Source organism: Saccopteryx leptura, chromosome 3, assembly GCF_036850995.1.
Source record: "Saccopteryx leptura isolate mSacLep1 chromosome 3, mSacLep1_pri_phased_curated, whole genome shotgun sequence".
NCBI lineage: Eukaryota > Metazoa > Chordata > Mammalia > Chiroptera > Emballonuridae > Saccopteryx > Saccopteryx leptura.
The window spans coordinates 133,477,887-133,501,478 of NC_089505.1; the positions used below are offsets into that span (position 1 = coordinate 133,477,887).

A 23,592-nucleotide genomic window follows, 5' to 3' on the forward strand; every position below is an offset into this window, starting at 1 on the left:
GCTCTTGTTTGGACAATTTAAAGATTAGGTACAGTTCATCATGTTCTTACTGAGGACGGGTTGGGAGGGGCAGTTTGTGCCTTGAGGATACATTTTGCCCTAACACATTCTAATGAGATTTGAGGAAAAAAAAAGGTGTCATTTTATATTGCCAGAAACTTCAGTTACTCCCAGTCATTGTTCCCTAGGTTTCATATTCATTGTGGTCATACTCTCTTGACTTTGGGTCCCTATTCATCTATTAAGTTAGGATGAGTGCCTGGTGGCTTTGCATTTATTCCACAAGGAGAGTGTGCATGACTGCTCATCCAGAATCAGGACAGATGTACAGAAAAGCAGGAATTGAACCCAGAGTTGCCTTTAACAAAGTCCATTGTTTTACGGACGAGACTCATCACAGTATTTGAAGTATTTTGGCCAATTTCTCACTCTCTTATTTGGGTAATCTGATTGGAAAATATAAAGAAAAGAAGAAAATAAATGGAAGATAAGATCCCATATATTTAAGAAGTTCAAGGTCTGATGGGATTGGTTTTATTCTAGGAATATCATTGGGGACATATTCGAGAGACACATGATTGGCTCATGGCTAACTGGGAGGAGATAACAAAACTGGATTTGAATCCAGTTTCCTCTGAGTCCAGTTCCTTCAAACTTTCCTCAGAGCCACTTCCACTCTGTTCCCTCACTTCTGAGCAGGTGCCCGTGCTTCAGAGGACATGCCCATTCCTCCTGCTTTCCTTTCCCCTCTTCTTCCCCAGCACCTTCATGCCCGAGGAACAGCACAGAGCCGGTGGCTGACTGGGGAGATGGTGAGGCCCAGTCTGAATTCCAGGCTCAGCTCCTCATTATCAGGGGGCTTAAAGGTAAATTTTTGCAAGAGGGAGGTGAAGAAAATAAACAGCTCAGACTTGGCCAACTGTTCTCCAAGGCATGCCCGCTTTCCTGAAAGACAAGAACATAAGATGAGTTATCTTTTCAATTGGTGTCAGTGCCCAGCAGGGACTGAAATCTTCTCCCATGTCCTGCAAACTTGAACAGCAGACGGGCCTGCTAGGCTCTGTGGCTTTTCGCACAGAGGCTCATTTAATCTGACAGCCACCGGCAAACAGAGAAAACATATGTCTGGACTCACTCCAATGCCTTCGGGGATCAGGCAGGTGAAGGTGCAGGGTGTAGGTGATGACAGAAGTGTGAGTCCTGGGCTGACCTACATAGTGGATGGCTAGCCTACGGGCTCTAAAAATCAGTTAACAAACAACAGTGACAAAAGCAGAAAACAACACTTTGTTAATTTGTTTTCAATCCTTAAAAGAATACTATCCAAAAGTATAAGGCAGTAAATATCAGAGCATGGCTTCCTAAGTACAAGTCATCTTTCACCCAGATCACGTTTTCCTCCTTAAAGATCAGGGACCTCCCTGATGTAGACGGCCCTCTACACTGGAACAGCTTCTGCCTCCCTCCTTGAACAATCCTTGTGTCTGATGGTCCTTCCCCCAGGACTGTCTTTGACTCCAACATGGAGCCCTAGGCTTTTACTGCATGGCTCACACTGGCCCCTGTCGGGGCCACATCCCTGTCCCTGTTCTGAGTCCAGAACTGGAGGAAGAAGAACAGAGATTCACTTCAACTCAACCACTTTCTATACCTGTGATTTGGGGCAAATTAAGTAACTTCTCTAGGCATTAGTGGAAATGTTTCTAAACTGGGGACTTTATTTTATATATTGTGTAAGCTGCACACTGAATCCAAATAATATAATGTAACGAGCAAGCAAAGGATTTTAATACACCTTCTGGATAATAATATACCTTCTTGCTGTCATATAGCTTATTGGTAACTTCACTTGTTTAATTATAAAAAAAAAAAAAAAGAAAGAGAACCCAAAAGAGCAAAATTAAAAAAAAATACTTTTAAATAAATCTTTTGGGTGGTACCATTATCAAAATAACTTTCTGTGTATTACAATTCTTTACTGGGATACTTTCCACATTGTGCCTTTTATTCTGAATTAATTTCAAATGTACGGAAAACGTGCAAGAATAAGACAAAAAGCTTGTTTTTTTATTTGAGAATAAATCACCTATGCTACCCATGAGATCTTCAGAATGAATTCCCTCAAACAAGGACATTATCTGATAAAACTACCATATCAGGAAATTACCACCATCTTCTCTTCACATCCTACTCAGGTTTTGCCATTCTCCCAATAATGTCTGTTTTTCAGTGAAAGGGTCTATCTAGTTTAGTATCAGGAATTGCATTTGGCTGCCATGCAAATGACTTCTCAACTTGCATGATTTTGGCACTTCTGAAGATGAAAGACTAATTCTTTGATAAATGTCTCTCACATTCCTACAAGATTAGGGTCAGGTTGTGAAGTCATGTATTTCTGGTGCAACATTACCTGACTGAGGCTGTGTTCTTCCCATTTTATCCCAGGAAGTAGTACACGATTTTGATTTGTCCCATTTCTGGTGATGTTAAACTTGTTACAGTGGTGTCTACTAATTCTCTCTTGTAAAGTTAATCTTTTCTCTTTGAAATTAATAAATGCTACTTTGAGACAAAGTTAATAAACATTCTTCATTGAATTAGTTTCCATTACTATTTCTTGGCCAAATTATTAATTATTCTAATGGGTGCCCATTTAGGAGTTTTAAAATTCCATCATTTCTCCCACATTATTAGTTAGCATTCTTTTAAAGGAAATGCTTTCTATCTGCTCTATTTTATTTATTCACTCATTTATTTATATCAGTATGAATTCACAGATCCCTATTTTTTTCAATGGATTAAAATGTGTTATTGGTGTTTTAATCTCACTATACTCTAGATTTGCCTAGTAAATGAGCATTCAAACTGGTATATTTTTACTTCAGGCAGAAAAATATGTCCTAGGCTTATCTCATGCTTCCCTTCCCCCATCCGGGAATCACCATTTTCCCCAGAAGTCCTCCTTCTTTTTCGTGGATAATGATATGTAGAAACTAAGATCTGGACATTAGACTTGCTCATTGGTATCAGGTGGTGTCGCTCCCAGGGCATCTCAGTGTGGAGAACTGGGGAATCTATATATTTATATTCTGTGAGTATATTTTTATAAGGATATATATGCACACATTTATGTCTGTGTTTACTTCTAGATCTGCCTACCTACCCAACAAAAATCTGAGTTCATATTGATAACCTCTGTTTCAGTCCAACATCACACAGTTCATTTTATTATCTTCCTTTCCTATTTGTAACTTCCTCCCATTTCCTTGACATGTTTACAGTTTCTCATGCATTTAACTCCTCTTCAATCACTGCCAGAGCCACTCTGTGTAGACACTGCCACATTGTGCTTGTGCTCAGTTGCGCTCTCCAGATTTCTGCCGTTCCTTCTCTTTGCAAAACCTTTTTCACATACCTGGGCCAGAACACCCCACACTAGTCACTACCCCCATCTCTCTTGTGTGTGTAATAATTTATGTTCTCCCTAAGTAATACATGTTCAAAGAATAAATTAAACTGAGTGTCAAAAGAAAGTATAAAAAAGACAGTAACAGTTGTAAAAAATGCCATTGTTAACCCCTTTAAGCCTCAGTTTCTTGATATCTAACATAGTGACACTAATATGGACCTTGTAAGCTTAAGCTGGAACACAAGATCCAAGAGAACAGCTCTAATATCTACTGCATCATTGTCATATCCTCAGGGCTGACCGCTTGGGCGCATAAAAGCTCACAGATATTTCTAGAACTAAGGAATTTGGAAACTACTTGAAATAATTCATGAAACATACCTAACTCAATGCACTAGGACAGGGGTCCCCAAACTATGGCTCGTGGGCTGCATGCGGCCCCCTGGGGCCATTTATCCAGCCCCCGCTGCACTTCCGGAAGGGGCACCTCTTTCATTGGTGGTCAGTGAGAGGAGCACATTGACCATCTCATTAGCCAAAAGCAGGCCCATAGTTCCCATTGGAATACTGGTCAGTTTGTTTATTTAAATATACTTGTTATTTATTTTAAATATTGTATTTGTTCCCGTTTTGTTTTTTTACTTTAAAATAAGGTATGTGCAGTGTGCATAGGGATTTGTTCATTTTTTTTTTATGGTCTGGCCCTCCAATGGTCTGAGGGACAGTGATCTGGCCCCCTGTGTAAAAAGTTTGGGAACCCCTGTACTAGGCCTTTTTGTCACTGATTTTACAATGTTGTTAGTGAAAACAGCATTTTGGATCTGGCTGCCCGGGAAATGTGGGTTTTCTCAGCACCCTGTTTTGTACCACTCAACTTGTCAACCATGTAAATGCGTTAACTAGATTTTTACAGCATAATTAAAATTTAAAAAGGCAAAAGAAAAGTGCATCTAGAGTAACTTGCATCTAGTCAAGCCATGGCTCTCAGGGTCACTCCTAATGCCCATAATGATAAGCCATGAGCCATTTTCATTGACCCCATCTCCCAATTATAAATTAGCTCTAGTTCCATGTGAGTTGGCGGTCCTTAAAAGACTTGAGATGTTTATAAAAGATGGCAAATGGACAGCCTTTTCTGTGACCAAGATGTGGATCTGAGTCTCTGTCTCCAATGTCCTGGGGGACTGAATAAGGCAAAGCTGAAATCTCCATCTGAGACAAGCAGTGGCTCAGAAGGTCAGGGCAGCCTGAAGCAACACCAGCCCTGGGACCCCTGAGGTGGAGCAACGGACACAGCAAGTCTCACTTGGCAGGGCTGTCTGTAGACATTTAAAGCAAAGGATGCTGGAAGAAGAGCAGGGGAGGGCTGAGAGGGGAACTCTGGATTCAGACAACTGTATTTTTAGAACTCACCGACTGAGAAAGGCAGAAAGCCTTCCCTTTTCTTAAACTGTCCATTCTCGAGGAAATGCTCTGGATTGAATGTGTCAGGGGTGGCCCACTCTGCAGGGTCCCTGTGCAGTGCAGTCAGATTGGTCATGACCAGGGTCCCCTAAAGAAGGCAGGAAAGACTCAGGCAAGGTTGACCCACACAACAAACCTTTGCAGAGGGGTGAATGTCCCTGGCATCCAAACCAGGGCCTGACCATATCTTCCCATCTCCAGCCCACCATCTTCTGAGCCCAACCACCCCTGTCCTAATTTCCCAGGGCCCTGCTCTTTGCCATAGGACAAGTTGCAATGATAGACTAGAAATGCCTGCTGGGAGTTATTACTTTGACTGTAGCATGGATCTCCTCTGCAGGGACAAGTCACTGTAGGACTTGAGAGAGGACATGCATGCCTCAAGGCGAGCATCACATATGAGCTAAGCCAGTCAGTACTGTACCAGATCAGCCCAGCTGCTCAGTGAGGTGATGACTATGGCAGCTCTAACAAGAGAAATGATGTCTCATTCATTCCTGTTTCTCCCATTGTCTTCCCTCCAATGTCGCCAGACTGCACAGGAGATTTAATAATAGAATCAAGTTGCCCAGTAAAAGGAACCCTTATCCATGCAGGTGCCTAGCAAGAAACCCACGGGTCCTCCTTAATGCCTCCTTTTCCCTAATTCTGTCTACATCTAGTCTTTCAGTTACTTTTACTTAATATTTCCCTTAATTCTGCCACATCCATCCCATGTCCACTGTTGCCAGCTAATCCAGGCTACCACCTTGCTTGCTTATATGGTTATAATAGCAGATCAACTATGCTCCATAGACTTTTAGTCAGCTCTATGTTCTGAATTCAGAGTGAGCTTTGAATAGGATTTAATTATGTCATGCCCGTCTACCCTCACACCCATATCCTGAACTTGATCGAACCCTTCAATAGCTTCCCATCACTCTTAGGTGACAGATCCAGTGCCTGACCCCTGTCTGAGCCGCTTGCTCTCTCTTTTGCTTGCACTTGCATTACATTAGTCTTCTTCCAGCCTCTCAAACAGCTATGTGCCTATTCGCTTTATGAATGTTGTTTACAATATCTGAATTTCTTCTTGGTTTATCATTGAGCTGTCTAAAAAGCATTCTTCTAACCTCAGCTCAAACATCACTTCCTTTAGCAGCCTACTCTGACTGTTCCTGTTTCTACTCCCCAGTCCAGCCAGCCTCATATTTATTGAAACCTGTGATTTTTTTCAGCGGGGCCGTCTCACGGCTTCTGAGTAGGCACTTGCATGGTTATTTTCCTCAGGGTTGATTTTCCAAGACTGGGCATTTCAGGTGATTTGTGAACATTTATTGAATTAATAAAGAACAACTGCTATCTAAGTACTTTTTATACTAAACACTAGATTTAATGTTTTACACACATGACCTGATTTTACCTTGACTGGGGAAGCATGTTTTAATGCATCTTACAAATAAAGAAATGGAGGCTCTGAGAGGTTCAATAACATGCCCTGAGTCACATGATAGGAGAAGGCAGAGCCATGATTTGAACTAGGTCTACTTGACATCAAAGCCATGGCTCCTAGCCTCTACAACATAGTCACTCAGATCTCTCAGTTCTCAGGATGGTTATTAAAGTTGATGTTAAAAATCAGTGGTAGAGCTGGGCTGGTTCCCAGGAGCTTAAATTCATTGCTATAAAAATGTAAGCAGCACCCGTGAAATAATTTAGGCCTTGACCTTTTCCTAACACATGGTCAGTCAGCAAGAAACAGTGAATGCAATAGCTGCAGGTGTAGCTGCTTTTCATGACTCTGCAGAGAAAATCACCAAAAAGTGTACAATGAGTAAGCTCCCCTGGTTATGCCTCTTAACTTTGTCTCCAGGTACAACACATGCTGAAGAACATGGACAACTGGAATGGACAAACCCACAGAAGCTGATCAGGTGGTGAGAGAGCAGGGAGCTATAAATGTGCAGTGTGCAGAGAGGGCGCTAGGGGGCGAAGGAGACCTGTCTGCTGAGATCACAACTTGGTGGGCAGGATGTCACAATTTCCTTTGTGAGGGAGGACGAGGAATTTAGCAGGGACAAACTAAGGGAAATTGCAAGAAATTCTTTTAAGGTCAAAGTACAACAAATCCTGTGTAGAGAATACGATTTGTACAAAAATGATGAACCTGGGATTCAGCACAGTTTTGGTTTATGAACCCAACTCTTGTCACTTTGTAGTTGAGAGATCTTACACAAGCTGAATCACTAGGAGTCCTGCTTTCTAATTTATAGGACAGAAATAACAGATTTATTCAAAGGACTGATTAAGATATTTTAAAAAAACCTATGCAGTCCATAGCACTTAATTACTGCTTAAGTGTTAGTTCCTGTTTCTCCTTTTCTAATGCTTAATATTGCATAGGCTTGGATAGTTCTATATTCTGAGACAGTCCCACCCCAGGGCTGCATATAAAGCTGAAATACACAGCTGGGGAATATGATGTAGGAAGCACCAGCATTAATGTGATGTTGGCCCAGGTGGTCTCAATTCTCCCTTCATATTTTAATAATCTATAACCCAAGGATTGTGAAGCAGAATTTTCCAATGTAAGTCTGGCAGGTCCCAAGTCCTTGAAGATGCTCTTCAAAGTAAAAGAAAAGGTTCCATGGCAAAGTCTAACTAAGGACAGCTGCCTGCTGCCTGAGCAGGCAGTATTTCAGTGAATAGAGAGTCGTCTTGGGATGACATGAACCCAGGTTTAAAACTGTGAGGTCACCGGCTTGAGTGCAGCGTCACTAGATTCAACATGGGATCATGGACGTGACGTTATCGTCACTGGCTTAAGCCCAAAAATCACTGGCTTGAAGCCCAAGGTAACTAGCTTGAGCCCAATGTCGCTTGCTTGAGTAAGGGATCAGTGGCTTGGCTGAAGCTTCCTTGTCAAGACACGAATGAGAGAGTAATCAATGAGAAAGGAACTAAGGGTACAACTATGAGTTGATGCTTCTCATCTCTCTTTCTTTCTGTCTGTCTGTCTCTCTCTGTCTTTCTCTTACTAAAAAAAAAAGAAATAAATAAAAAAAAAGAGCTGCCTGGCTGTATCTATCTCTACATACACATTTTGTAGTAAAAAGAAAATACAAAACCAAACCAAAACAAAACAAAAAACACTGTGAAATCCCACAGCAAAGAAAAGCGAGTCTTTGCCTAAACATTTTCAAGATCTGAGGCTGGGCCCCTAATTACCTTGGGCAGGTGGTATCCAGCCAGAGTGGTATCAACTGTCACTTCCCTGGGCACATTCAAGGGGATGATATTTCCCATTCTCAGCACCTCATGGACGACGGCATTCGTGTAGGGCATGAGCTCTCGAACAGCTATGCTCGGCTGCTGTGAGTGACCAATCACTCTGTCGATCTCAGTGTGTACTTTTTCTTGAAAAGAGAAAAAAAGTTTAATTATTCTTTATTATTTTATAACTTTCCTTAAGCCTGGATAAGCTAAGGAATGAAATAACTTGGCTCAAAATGCCTAAAATATAGTAAGTTCTTTTTTTTTCTATTTATTTATTTTTTTAAGACTTTATTTATTCACTTTAGAGAGGAGAGAGAGAAAGAGAAGGCAGAGGAGCAGGAAGCATCAACTCCCATATGTACCTTGACCAGGCAAGCCCAGGGCTTCGAACCAGCGACCTCAGTGTTCCAGGTCGATGCTTTATCCACTGCGCCACCACAGGTCAGGCTATAGTAAGTTCTATAGTCTTGTTTCTCAAAGAAGTAATAAGAGTGGAAAGCGGGCCCTGGTATAGGACATTTCCAGTTGCAAAAATTTGCTTTCCCAAATTACTGCTGCAAGTGTCTTGAACATTTTGAGCCTCAGTTTTCTCTTCTTTTTTATGAGCCTAAATCTACCTTCATCTTGAGGGTATTTTGAGACATATTAACTGAATTAGGCAAGTACCCAACAAATGATAGAAACTGCTAATTTTCTCCCAATATCTGTTTTTTTTCCTTTTTCTACAATAATATTTTAGCTGGATACCTGGTTACCAGCCAAAGACTATATTTCCCAGGTCCCCTTTGACTATGATATGTGCCCATGCGACTAATTCTGACCAATGGAAGGTATGTAGAAATACTTTACTACTTGGAACATGCCCCTAAAGGAAAGGTGTGTGTTTCTTTCCCCTCCTTCACTTCTTATTGGTGGAAAAGCAGCCTTAGAGTGGAGCCTTTAAAAAAAAAAAAAAAATTTCTCAAGACCTTTTATTTATAATTGTGACACAAATATTTTTAAATTTATAAAGTTATTTATATGTTTATTTTATTTTTAATAATATAAACTGTTGTCATATTTGATTCTAAAGTTAGTCAGTGACATCTTATCCTTCTTTTTAGTGTATTTTATATTGAAGTTGAATGGCAAAATTTTGTTTTAAGAACTTTTCCTGTAATAGCTGATTCAGGATCAATATCTAGGAAGTATTGAATTAATTAACTATTAAAAGAAAAATACAGTTCAAATTGATATATTTGTTCAGGATAATAAGTAACTACATAAAGCAGAAGTTTTAAAATATTCAACTTTTTTGACCCAGAGACCCTACAAGTACTAATTTTTCTTTAGGACATACACTAAAGCCATGCTTGTCAGCACTGTGGTCACAAGCCACACTGAACACCTGGAACCTGGCCAGTCCAACTGAGTTGGACTGTAAGATATCTCTAATAATTTCATCTCATATGAAAATAAAATATTTTAATACATCAAATGAAATAAAGCATATTATTATAATTAACTTCACTTGTCTCTTTTCATTTGTTTAAAAAAAATTTTTTTATTAATTTTAATGGCATGGCTTTAATCAATCAGGTACATAGGTTCAGAGAAAACATCTCCAGGTTATTTTGACATTTGATTATGTTGCATACCCATCATCCAAAGTCATATAGACTTCTGTCACCTTCTATCTGGTTTTCTTTGTGCCCCGCCCTTCCTCCCACCCCCTCCTTTCTCCTCCCAACTCCTGGTACCACCACACTCTTGTCCATATCTCTGAGTCTCATTTTTATGTTGCACCTATGTATGGAATCATATAGTTCTTTGTTTTTTCTGATTTACTTATGTCACTCAGTATAATGTTATCAAGGTCCATCCATATCATTGTAAATGATCCGATGTCATCATTTCTTATGGTTGGACTTTTGTTTGTTTCTATATCTTGGTCACTGTGAACAATGCTGCAATGAACATGGCGCTGCATGTGTTTTTCATACCAGTGTTTTTGAGTTATGGGGGTATATTCCCAGTAGAGGAATTGCTGGGTCATATGGTAGTTCTATTTTTAATTTTTTGAGGAACCACCATACTTTCTTCTATAGTGGTTGTACTACTTTACATTCCCACCAACAGTGGATGAGGGTTCCTTTTTCTCCACAGCCTCTCCAACACTTGTTATTATCTGTCTTGTTGATAATAGCTAATCTAACAGGTATGAAGTGGTATCTCATTGTAGTTTTGATTTGCATTTCTCTAATAGCTAATGAAGATGACCATCTTTTCATATATCTGTTGGCCATTTGTATTTCTTCCTGGGAGAAGTGTCTGTTCATGTACTATTCCCGTTATTTTTATTGGATTGTTTACTTGTTTGTTGTTGAGTTTTATGAGTTCTTTGTACATTTTGGATATTAGGCCCTTATCTGTGCTATTGTTTGAAAATATTTTCTCCCATTTAGTTGGCTGTCTGTTTTGTTGTCAGTTTCTATTGCTGTGCAAAAGCTTCTTAGTCTGATGTGGTCCCATTCATTTATCTTTTGCCTTCACTTCCCTTGCCTTTGGAGTCAAATTCATAAAGTGCTGTTTGTAACCAAGGTCCATCAGTTTAGTACCAATGTTTTCGTCTATGTAATTTATTGTTTCAGGTCTTATATTAGAGGTCTTTGATCCATTTTGAATTAATTTTAGTAGAAGGGGACAAACTGTAGTCGAGTTTCATTCTTTTGCATGTAGCTCTCCAGTTTTCCCAGCACCATTTGTTGAAGAGGCTTTCTTTTCTCTATTGTGTGTTGTTGGCCCCTTTATTTCTGGGCTTTCCATTCTATTCCATCGGTCGGAGTGTCTATTTTTCTGCCAATACCATGCTGTTCTGATTATCATGGCTCTATAACATAATTTGAAGCCAGGTATAGTCATGCCCAGCTTCATTCTTTTTTCTTAGAATTGCTCTGGCTATTCGGGGTTTTTTATAGTTCCATATAAACCTGATGATTTTTTGTTCCATTTCTTTAAAAAATGACATTGGAATTTTGATGGGAATTGCATTAAATTTGTATATCGCTTTGGGTAATATAGTCATTTTGACTATATTAATTCTCCCTATCCAAGAACAAGGAATATTTTTCCATTTCATTATATCTTTTTCGATTTTCCTTAGCAATGCTTTGTAGTTTTCATTATATAGGTCCTTTACATTCTTTATTATGTTTATTCCTAGGTATTTCATTTTATTTGTTGCAACCATGAAGGGGATTGTTTTTTTTTTTAGCTCATTTTTTGATGTTTCATTGTTGGCATATAGGAAGGCAATGGACTTTTGTATATTAATTTTGTATCCTGTGACCTTACTGTATTGGTTTATTGTTTCTAATAGTCTTTTTGTGGAGCCTTTGGGGTTTTCGATGTACAGGATCATATTATCTGCAAAAACTGAAACCTTTACTTCTTCTTTCCCAATATGAATGCCTTTTATTTCTTTCTCTTGTCTGATTGCTCTGGCTAGACCTTCCAGCACTTCATTGAATAAGAGTGGAGAGAGTGGACAACCTTGTCTTGTTCCTGATTTTAGGGGAAAAGTCCTCAGTTTTATGCCATTTAATATGATGTTAGCTGATGGTTTGTCAGAAATGACCTTTATTATGTTGAGATATTTTGGTTCTAAACCCATTTTGTTGAGTGTTTTAAACATAAAATGATGTTGTATTTTATCAAATGCCTTTTCTGCATTTATTAACAAGATCATATCATTTTTGTACATTGTTTTGTTGATATGGTGTATTATGTTAACCGTTTTACGTATGTTGAACCATTCTTATGATTCTGGGATGAATCCCACTTGATCATGATGAATTATTTTTTAATGTGTTGTTGTATTTGATTTGCTAGTATTTTGTTTAGAATTTTAGCATCTGTATTTTTAGAGATATTGTTCTGTAGTTTTCTTTCTTTGTGTTGTCTTTGCCAGGTTTTGGTATGAGGCTTATGTTGGCCTCATAAAATGTGATTGGCAGTACTGCTTCTTCTTCAGTTTTTTTGGAAGACTTTGAGTAGAATAGGAACAAGTATTCTTTGAATGTTTGATAGAATTCACTAGTATAGCTGTCTGGCCTTGAACATTTATTTTGGGGAGGTTTTTAACAGTTGTTTCTATTTCTTTCCTGATTATGGGCCTGTTTAGGCTTTTTGCTTCTTCATGACTCAGTCTAGGATGATAGTATATTTCTAGGAATTTATCCATTTCTTCTATATTGTTAAATTTTGTGGCGTATAGTTTTTCATAGTATTCTACATTTATTCTTTGTATATCTATGATATCTGTGGTGATTTCTCCTCTTTTATTTTTGATTTTGTTTATATGAGTTCTTTCTCTTTTTTCCTTGGTGAGTCCTGCCAAGGGTTTGTTAATTTTGTGGATCTTTTCAAAGAACCAGCTTCTTGTTTTATTGATTTTTTCTATAGTTTTTCTGTTCTCTATTTCATTTATTTCTGCTCTGATTTTTATTATCTCCTTTCTTCGGCTGGTTCTGGGTTGTCTTTGTTCTTCTTTTTCTAGTTCCTTAAGATGTGAAGTTAACTGGTTCACTTGGGCTCTCTCTTGTTTGTTCATATAGGCCCATAGTGATATGAACTTCCCTCTTTTTACTGCTTTTGCTACATCCCAGAGATTCTGATATGTTGTATTGTTATTTTTGTTTGCCTGTATGTATCTTTTGATGTCTGCGCTTATTACTTCTTTGGCCCACTCATTTTTAAAAGTATGTTGTTTAGTTTCCACATTTTTGTGTGTTTGTTTACCTCTTTTTTGCAGTTGAATTCTAGTTTCAAGGCTTTATGATCAGAAAATATGCTTGGTATAATTTCAATCTTTCTGAATTTGTTGATGTTATTTTTGTGGCCCGATATATGGTCAATTCTTGAGAATGTTTCTTGTACAGTAGAGAAAAATGTATACTCTGGCAGTTTGTGATGAAATGTTCTGTAGATGTCTATGATATCCAATTTTTATAGTGTTTCATTTAAGGCCAATATTTTTTTATTGATTTTCTGTTTGGATGAATGATCTAGAGCCATCAGCAGTATATTGAGGTCTCCAAGTATGACTGTATTTTTGTCGGTTTTTGTTTTTAGGTCAGTCAGTAGCTGTCTTATATACTTTGATGCTCCTTGGTTTGGTGCATATATATTAAGAAGTGTTATGTTTTCTTGATTCAATGTCCCCTTTATCATTATGAAGTGATCGTTTTTGTCTCTGATTACCTTTGCTGTCTTGTAGTCAGCAGTTTTAGATATGAGTATTGCTACACCTGCTTTTATTTGAATGTTATTTTCTTGGAGTATTGTCTTCCAACCTTTCACTTTAAATTTGTTTTTATTTTTTGTAGTTTAGATGTGTTTCTTGTAGGCAGCATACAGTTGGATTTTCTTTTTTAATGCATTATGCTACTCTGTGTCTTTTTATTGGTGAAGTCAATCCATTTATGATTAGTGTAATTATTGACATTTGAGGGTTTGCTATTACCATTTTATATATTGCTTTCTGATAGTTTTGTACCTTGTTTGGTTCTTCTCTTTTATTTTTCTATCATTTTTTTATTTATTTTTATTTTTTATTCATTTTAGAGAGGAGGAGGAGAGAGAGAGAGAGAGAGAGAGAGAGAAGGGGGAGGAGCAGGAAGCATCAACTCCCATATGTGCCTTGACCAGGCAAGCCAGGGTTTTGAACTGGCAACCTCAGTGTTTCCAGGTTGACGCTTTATCCACTGCGCCACCACAGGTCAGGCTCTATCATTTGTTTTTGTTTGATTGTAATCCATACTTTTTTTCTCTGTTACTTCTTTTTTCAAGCCCTGTACGTGTGTTGGTTTTTTCTGGGGTGGTTACCATAAAGTAATAGAAAGCATACATATCATGTTCATTGTAGTATATTATCTCATGAGTGCTTCTGCACTCCATCCTCCTTTGCTACTGTTAATCTTTGTCCTCTCCCCTTTTTTTGTTTCTTTGTCACAAATTAATCTTGTTTTTTATTGTGATCTTGATGGAACTTTTACTTGTAGTTTTGTTTTGTTCTTTATGTCTGGTTGGAAAACCCCTTTAGTATTTCTTGAAGTGGGGGTTTTCTGGTGATAAATTCCCTCATCTTTTCTGTATCTGTGAATGTTTTTATTTCTCCTTCATATTTGAAGGATAGCTTTGATGGGTATAGTATTCTTGGCTGGAAAATCCTCTCTTTCAAAACTTTAAATCAGGGGTCCCAAAACTTATTACACAAGGGGCCAGTTTACTGTCCCTCAGATGGTTGGAGGGCCGCCACATACAGTGCTCCTCTCACTGACCACCAATGAAAGATGTGCCCCTTCTGGAAGTGTGGCAGGGGGCCGGATAAATGGCCTCAGGGGCCACATGTGGCCCGCGGGCCGTAGTTTGGGGATGCCTGCTTTAAATATTGGGTTTCACTCTCTTCTAGCTTGTAGAGTTTCTGCTGAAAAATCTTTTCATAATCGAATGGGCCTTCCTTTATATATTGTATTCTTCTTTCCCCTGGCTGCCTTGAGAATTTTTTCTTTGTCATTGGTTTGTGCCAATTTCATTATGATGTGACTTGGAGTAGGTTTGTTAGGGTTAAGATAACTCAGTGTTCTGTTTGCTTCTTGAATTTGAGGTTTTAGTTCTTTCCACAGGCTTGGGAAGTTCTCATCTATTCTTTGTTTGAGTATGTTCTCCATTCCATTTTCTCTCTCTTCTCCTTCTAATATACCCATTATTCTTATGTTGCTCTTTCTGATGTAGTCCAACAATTCCTGTAGGGCTATTTCATTTTTTTAAATTCGTGAGTCTCTCTTCTCTTCTCTCTGTAGTACCTCTTGTTGCCTGTCTTCTATGTCACTAATTCTCTTCTCACTATTGGTTAAGCTTGTTACCCATTTTTCAGTTCATGAATTGAGTTTTTCATCTCTGTTTGATTCGTTATCATCGTTTCAATTTTCTTGGTGAAGTATTCTTTCTGTTCATTGAATTGTTTTTTGAGCTCCCTAAATTGCCATTTTGTGCTTTCTTGTATATCCCTGAGTATTTCTAGGATGTCAATTTAAATTCTCTGTCATTTAATTCCAAGGTTTCTAAGTTATTGAAATTTTTTTCTATAGATTTTTTTCCTCATCTATCTGAGCTACATCATTGTCTTTGTATCCATGATATTTGATTTATTTTTCTTTAATGTCATTTGAGAGTGGTATTGTTAATAACACTAATAAGAGTTGATAAAAAAATTTCTTTTGAGAAAATGCAGAGAAAAACTGAAAATTCTATTGTGCTAAGTGGAATAAAAATATATAGAATGGAGGTCCTGGGTTGGGGGGAGTGACAAAGAGGCAAAATCGAGACAAGAAACCACAGAATGCCACGAGGAAAATATTTGGATCAAGAATAAAACTGGCCCTGGCCGGTTGGCTTAGTGGTAGAGCGTCGGTCTGGCGTGCAGAAGTCCCGGGTTCGATTCCCGGCCAGGTCACACAGGAGAAGCGCCCATCTGCTTCTCCACCCCTCCCCCTCTCCTTCCTCTCTGTCTCTCTCTTCCCCTCCCGCAGCCAGGCTCCATTGGAGCAAAGATGGCCCGGGCGCTGGGGATGGCTCCTTGGCCTCTGCCCCAGGTGCTGGAGTGACTCTGGTCACGACAGAGCGACACCCCAGAGGGGCAGAGCATCGCCCCCTGGTGGGCAGAGCGTCGCCCCCTGGTGGGTGTGCCGGGTGGATCCCGGTCGGGTGCATGTGGGAGTCTGTCTGATTGTCTCTCCCTGTTTCCAGCTTCAGAAAAATACAAAAAAAAAAAAAAAAAAAAGAATAAAATAATTTGTTTGTAAATGATGGTCAAATGAGAGAAGTAATGTAAAAGAAAAGAAAAAATGAAAAAAAAATACAGTGAGAAAGGAAAATTCTATTGTATTAAGTGACACAAAAACTATAGAATGGAGAGCTGGAGTTGGGGGAAATGCTAAAGAGATAAAAAGCGAAGTAAAAAGCACACAAAATCACAAAAAGAAATTTGAATCCAGAATAAAATAATTTGTTTGTGGGTAAGATTCAAATGAGAGAAAAAGTGAAAAGGAAAAGAAGAAACAAAAGAAGAGAGAGAAAAGAAATTGAGTAAACTTTTTTGGAAAGTAACACTCATAGGAAAAAAAGAATGAAAAATGTAACACCTATGGGTAATAATGTTCAAAATAAAAAAAAAAGAATAAAACAAAAAGAGGATAGAATGACCAAGGTGGAAGGAAAAAAAAAAGATAAAAGATACAAGAAAAAAAATGGAAAAAGTTATAAAGACTGTGGATTTTTCCTGGTTTTGAGAAGTTATCTTCTTCCTCTTTCTTTCTTCTCTCTCTTTTCAGCCAGTGGCACTGTACCCTAGGTTCAGCCCCTGTGGCACTCTTAGACAGAGATTTGCTGTTGTATCACTATGGTGATGATATAAACTAGGCCTCAGTGCCGTTGGTAGGTGGAGCTTGTTAGTGTTTGCAGGCTCCCACATTGGGAGAAGAGGGGAGCCATTTTTGACAGTGCCAATGAGAGCATTATTTTAGTTAGATGAAACATAACAACACATAAGGAAAGCCTGGAACATATAAGGATCTGAGGGGTACAGTTGAATTTTTTTTTTTACCTGAGAGAAACAAACTTCTATTGTATGAACTATTATTATAATAGCTAAGTCTGTACCTTAACTAGGCAGCTTTTAAACTTCTAAAAAAATACTGTAATTCACAGTTGCAAAGATATTTTGCATCATGAGTCAAAATATATAAACATATAAACATACATACATATGTTTTATATGTGTATATATATATATATGTGCATGGTTGGAAGAAAGTAGATTTATAGTTGTATGGAAAATAATGCAATAATTAATGAATAATAATTCTAGAATAAACTGTTTTGCATATTCATAATTGTAAACCTACGTTTGCCCCACTCTGTATATATAAATTTGCCTGAAAAAAATTATCCTTAGTACATGGGATGTATATACCCTGGTCTTTTCTACCCTATTTTTATTATAGGGAATAAAAATTGGTTTTGATTCACTAAGTTGATTTTATATTCTTTTAATAAACTGTTACGCACAGTTTAAAAAACTGTATCATAATGAATCTGATCCCTCATGTGTTCAAACTGTTTTGGGACATGGGGAAATACAAATGATTATAACAGTCACTGTCATTGAGTGGACTACAGATTGTGGGGAAGATACATAAATAAGGTGTGATAAGTACAGTAAAGGAGGTGCATTAGACCATCTCTAGAAAAAGAAATGCTAGTAATTTTCTAGAGGATTGGGGAAACATCTTTTGAGATGTACTGTTTAGCAGAATCTTCAAGCAGAGAGAGTGGCTTACTATATAGAGAAATTAGGAAAATATTTTCTTGTAGAGGGAAGAGCAGGTGTGATGACAAAGAGACATAAATAATGACAGTACCAAGAAAATGGAATGTAATATAATGAGGCTGTCATCCAGGGTGGGTGGAGCAGAGGCTGAACAGGAAAAGGCATATTAGGGGGTATGATATCTCAAAATAAGAAGACAATAGAAGACATTACTTAAAAAAAAAAACTAGGATGGACTAGGTTTCTTTCTCCTTCCTTCCTTCCTTCCTTCCTTCCTTCCTTCCTTCCTTCCTTCCTTCCTTCCTTCCTTCCTTCCTTCCTTCCTTCCCTCCCTCCCTCCCTCTCCCTCTCCCTCTCCCTCTCCCTCTCCCTCTCCCTTCCTTTCCTTCCCTTCCTTTTCCTTTCCTTTCCTTTCCTTTTCTCCTTCCTTCCTTCCTTCCTTCCTTCCTTCCTTCCTTCCTTCCTTCCTTCCTTCCTTCCTTCCTTCCTTCCTTCCTCCCTCCCTCCCTCCCTTCCTTCAAACTTCCTCAAAGACCAGATTTCATGTGAGATGTAACTATTTCCTGGAACTCACCACAATGTCAAAGAACTTCACTGTTTCCCCCACTAGACTTTGAGTTTCCTGAGGGAAGAGACTCTCTGTTATACTTGTATATGTGGTTCCATCACAATCATAACAGAAAAATTGGAGAATGTGCTTGTTCTCAAGTCCACTTTGCCTCGTGATCATCCTATCTATCTTCCCATTCTACCATGCTGTCTTCTGCTCCCAGTTTTGGAGCAGTGCATTCCAGGAGGCAGCTTTGTGTCTTTCCCAGGCACACTCTCCGCCATGCTCACCTTGGATTTCTGGGTTGAGGGCCATGTAAAGCAGACCCCAGCGCAGGGTCGTCGAAGTTGTCTCAGTTCCAGCAAGGAAAAGATCCAGGGCACAGAAGATGAGGTTTTCCTCATGGATACTGGAAGTAGCATTGTTCTTATGCTAGAAAGCACCAGGTTTATTAGTTTATTTAGAGGTTTTGTGGTGGCCAGGATACATAGGGGCTCCATCCTAGGCAGAGCACGTGGAGGGAAAGCACACAGGAGGAAAGGTGTTCCCTTTGATCTCCTCAGGAGGTAGTCATTTTATAGAAATATGATGAGTGGAGTCCCACCCAAGTGCTGGAAACTTTTGTTAGTCTGGGACTCTGGGTGAATGAAAATCAGGACAACTATTTTTTATGCCTATATTTGGGAAAAGCTATTAGTACAGTGGAAAAAGAATCTATTAGTACAGTGAAGAGATATACTTTGCTTCCAATATTAGTCACACCATTCTCTATTATTTCTATGACATGGGAAAACTTACATAACCTCTATGTGCTTCAGTTTTCTGTGCTATAAAATAGATATAACAAAACACACCCCTGAAGATGACAATAAATCACGTGAGAGGCAATGAGCACACAGCAAATGCTCAACAGATGTTTGTACTAATACTACAATAAATACACTGAATTCCTCTATATATAAATTTTGTATCTCTTAGTTAATCTTTTCCTTCTAGGTAAAAACTCTCTGAATCTATTAGTCACTCCTTATGGCATTTCATCATCTTTACCAACTTCCCCTGAAAGCTTCAATTTGTCAACATTCCTCTTAATGTCTGATCCCGTACCTGTACATCATATACCAATTGAATTCTCCTCCTCTGACCAGAAGTCAATATTTCTTTTGATATTATACCAATAAGGTGAAATAAGAGAGGGCATAGGAAAGAAATCTACCATTCTGCCAACTTTCAACAAGGAACAAATAAGGTGATACTCAAAAATTATGACACTAATGCAGTGAAATATGTTGTTTTTTTAAAATTTTATTTATTCATTTTTAGAGAGGAGAGAGAGAGACAGAGAGAGAGAAGGGGAGGAGGAGCTGGAAGCATCAACTCCCATATGTGCCTTGACCAGGCAATCCCAGGGTTTCGACCCAGCGACCTCAGCATTTCTAGGTCGATGCTTTATCCACTGCACCACCACAGGTCAGGCGCAGTGAAATATGTTAATCAGAAGAATTACCATGTGAAATGTTACACAACCAATTGGGCTTCTTTCCTATGAGATTGGGAAGTGGGTAACTTGGGGTCTCACTCAGGCCTTGAGGACAAACTCTGGACTCTGATTCAGCTTTATTTGTATTCTACATGGGGAACTGACAAAGGGGTAGGAAATTGAGTACAGGTCGACCTAATAATAAAACAAAGCTTTGAAGCTCAATTCTTATTTTTCCTTTTTTTCACATTGCTCCTTTCAGTATAGGTAGAGGGTGGAAAATAGAAGATAAAAAGGCAGTATTGGGCTATACCAAGGCCTCAAGCTAAATATCATGGAACTCCTACTTTTATTCCTAATTGCCTCATTCAGCCCAAGTTAATGCTACTCTCACACCCTATGAAGTTCTGCCTCTAGTTTTACTTCCCTGTGGTAAGTTGAATAATGGCTCACAAAGATGTCCATGTCTAATCTCTTGAACCAGTGCATGTTATATGGGAAAAAGGATTTTATAGATATGATTAAGTTAAGGGTCTTGATATGAGAAGATTATTCATAAGAATCCCAGTCTCCCAATATAACCACAAGAGATAAGAGTTCGTAAAGAGAAGATATAAGGATGGTGGCAGAGAAGTTGCTACATTGATGGTTTTAAAAAGGCAGGAAGGGGCCATGAGCCAAACAAAGCAGGCAACCTCTAGAAGCTGGAAAAATTAAGTTAACAAATTCTCCCCTAGAGCCTTAAAAGGAGCCAACCTTGCCAACACTTTGACTTGAGCCCAGTCCATCTGGTTTCAGACTTTTGAACATCAGATTTGTAAGAGAATAAACTTGTGTTGTTGTAAACCACTAAGTTAATTGGTTACAAGGTCAGCAGGAAACCAGTACATCCCCATTTGTTCTTCAAAAACAAAATGCATGAAACAACATTGGTTTCCTCACCTTTTGTATTTCGTTGAGGTACGCATCAATAAAATCTCTTGGTTCGGCGGGATTCCAATTTCTCTTGTGGTTTTCAATCACATGAGAGATAAACAATTTCAGTTTCTCCCATTTGAAAAAGAGTGCTTGGTGGGGTCCAGGAATAAATTTCATTATCCATGGAAAGAAATTATAGAGCTAGTTGATAAAAAGAAAACATTCACAAAGACACCATGGTGCCAGTTCCTGCTTTTTAAGACAACAACAACCTTTTCTTTCTAGCTCTTGTTTGCTTCTGCTTAGACTTTGACTATTTTTTTTCTCTCTAATCCCTCTTCTCATCTCTCCGGCAAAGAATTTCAGTGCTTCATCCAAAATATATTGTATCAGACCACCTCTCACCACCCCAACTGCTCTGTCACCCTACTACAAACCACCATTTCTTACCTGGATGCGGGAACAGCCTCCAGTACTTTTTCTGAGTCTATTCCTATCCCCATTTCCAATCTATTTTCCACAGAACTGCCAGAGTAATCGTTTAACAGTTTAATTCAGTGATTTTCTACGAATGTGCTGCAAGAATTTTTAAAACATACAAAACCTGATTATTTAATCAAGGTCATTGAACTCTTTCCTTAGACTGTCAAATGAAGTAACAACATCCAACACAACTATAACCATCTGTTTAAATGAATCAATATTATACCTTTTTCTTTTTGTTAGAGCATCAAAACATAGAGTATATTTTTTGGTGTGCCACAGAATTTTAGTAATTAGTGTCTGTGTGCCATGAGATAATAAAGGTTGAAAATCGCTGCTTCAAGCAGATCACTTTATTTTTTGGTTATCAATTTTTCAATGACTTCCCATGACAGGTAGATAAACTTCTACATCTTTCTATGGACATGAGAAGCTCTATATAAGTGGGTCCCTGAACATGGTGGTCACTTGCTTTGCTGTTACTCCCTGACACCTCACCTTCTCCAGTCCAGCTCCACTAATCTCTGTATTGCCATCAAGGATGTTCCTGGTTAGACCTTTGCATTTGATTTTCCTTCCACCTAGAAGGTTCTTCCTCTGGCATCTCTATAGCTCCAGTCTCTCACTCCATTCAAGGGCTGCTCAAATGTCAGCTACTTGGAGCAGTCTCACCGAATGGTCCTGTAAGTGGTTCTATTCCTGTCACTCTCTTTCCATTCTTTTATGTTGGTTTATTTTTCTCCATGTTATGGCAATTATCACTATTTTGTGTGTGTGATAAATATATATCTGTACATAGCTGTATTTTTAAAACATATATATGTATGTCTATGTCCCAACTAAGATATAATATCTATGTGGATCAGACATTTTTACTAAAAGAAAGTGGTTTTTGAATATATTTTCTATAATAATATAGGTAGAAAATAGATAGCATAACATAACAGAAAATCTCCTAGACTTATGACATGACATGGATTTGGCTATTAGCTCTGCTACTGTCTAGCTTTAATGCATTGGCAATAATGATGATGAGGAGGAGGATGTAATTGTTACTCCATAGTTCAACTAGCTGCCAGTGGGCCCCCAGGGTTATTCTGGTGACCAAACAATATGAGATCCACTGAGCACTTAACACAGAGCCCATGGATCACTCTCTGGATTTGCTTACACTCTCTCATATCTGCCTGCACACATCATGATGCTTCATTTCACCTTTAAACAAATGTACTAGAATATTTTTGGAACTTTATTCATAACATTCAAAATCTGGAAACAGCCCAAGTGTCTAACAACAGAGAATAGCGTAACAAACAGTGGCATATTCATAAAGTGGAATACTATTTAGAATTTTAAAAGAGAACAACTAACATAAATAAGTCCCAAAACAGTCTGATAAGGGAGAAGCCAAAAATAGAAGAATACTTCTGAGAGAGGAGGTGTGAGATGGCTGGTTAGGGAGGGACAAGGACAGGGGTGACTCAAAGGCAATGGACCTCTAGTCCTTTTTAAAAAAATAACATAGGAGCCTGTAAAGTTCACTGCTTTGCTTGAATGCTAGAAATGTTCTTTATATACAGTAAATAGTTAGCAATATTATCCAAAATCTAGAGTCACATATTTCAAATAAGTTTGTGTTGAAGTAAAGTTTAAAGGTTATATTGTAGTTTAAAGAAATCTGTGCCTGACATCAGCTCCTTTAACTTTCACCAATTATAAAAAGAGAAACCCCTACCTGGGCACACACTGACATCTCTAGATGGATGAGTTCATCCAGCAACCTCAGCATTTCTTGGAACTGGTCATCCTCATACTCAAAGCGCTCCCCAAAGGTGATGGAGCAAATGATATTGGAAACTGCATTGTTGATCTTGAAGTGAGGGTCAAAAGGCTGCCCTGCAGGTGGAAGAAAAGATGGATTGTTTAGATTGGTACATTTCTATTTTCTACTGAGAGCCTACATGACACATGACATACTGAGGACAGAAAAACATCTGAGGCTGTGGCACAGCACCCTGTACTGGGTCTGACATGCAGCCAGTACTCTCACTCAATACCTGGGAAATCCTACTGATGACCAAGGTTTAAAGTCATAATGAATTTAATGCTTGTCTTCTTGTGCTTAATTCTAAAGCTCCACAAGAGCAGGGCCATAGTTAGTTATTCAGTTATATCTTCAGTGCCTAACACAGTGGTGAGCACAGGACAGGCACGGAAGTACTAAATGAGTGTCTGTTCAGTGAATGAATGAGCCACCGTCTCCGGCACCTGTCCGAGGGTCCACTCACCGTTCTCCTCCTCTATTGCCAGGCTGAGGTGGTAGGCCTCTTCTTGAATGCGTTCCTCTAAGCTCTTCTTTCCTAACCCAAAATTCCTTAGTGTTGTCAGTGCGAACCTTCTTTGCTCCTTCCATATCTGGCCATTGGACATGACCAATCCTGAGGAAAAGAAGACAACATTCTGAAAAGAATCCAATAAATTGGATGGGGATTTATATCAGATGGTAGAAAAAAAGAGGGCATTTGGTAGTTGAAAAATATCTAGACAAATAATCCCAGAGCAATGAATATAATTGTTAGTATATACTGATTGTTTGTAATGCCAGGCACAGTGGTAATTTTATGCATCATGTAAAACAGTATTCACATAAACTCTACGAGGTA

The 23,592-nt window shown here is 38.6% G+C and overlaps 1 protein-coding gene across 3 annotated transcripts in view; it reads right to left on the bottom strand.

Annotated features, from left to right (window-relative positions):
• Positions 1–23,592, bottom strand: part of LOC136400198 (cytochrome P450 2J2-like) — a 91,969-nt gene that overhangs the window by 54,231 nt on the left and 14,146 nt on the right. Inside the window, exons 3-9 of one of the 3 annotated variants that reach the window (XM_066376420.1) lie at positions 23,218–23,367; positions 22,665–22,825; positions 20,471–20,647; positions 18,847–18,875; positions 18,339–18,480; positions 4,823–4,961; positions 99–945 (exon numbers count right to left, since the gene is read on the bottom strand). In XM_066376420.1, coding sequence (XP_066232517.1) covers positions 767–945; positions 4,823–4,961; positions 18,339–18,480; positions 18,847–18,875; positions 20,471–20,647; positions 22,665–22,825; positions 23,218–23,367 — 977 coding nt within the window. In that variant the 3' untranslated portion in view covers positions 99–766. Of the gene's footprint in view, positions 1–98; positions 946–4,822; positions 4,962–8,080; positions 8,269–18,338; positions 18,481–18,846; positions 18,876–20,470; positions 20,648–22,664; positions 22,826–23,217; positions 23,368–23,592 lie in introns of all 3 variants that reach the window. The other 2 variants (XM_066376419.1, XM_066376421.1) reach the window with 2 other exon arrangements.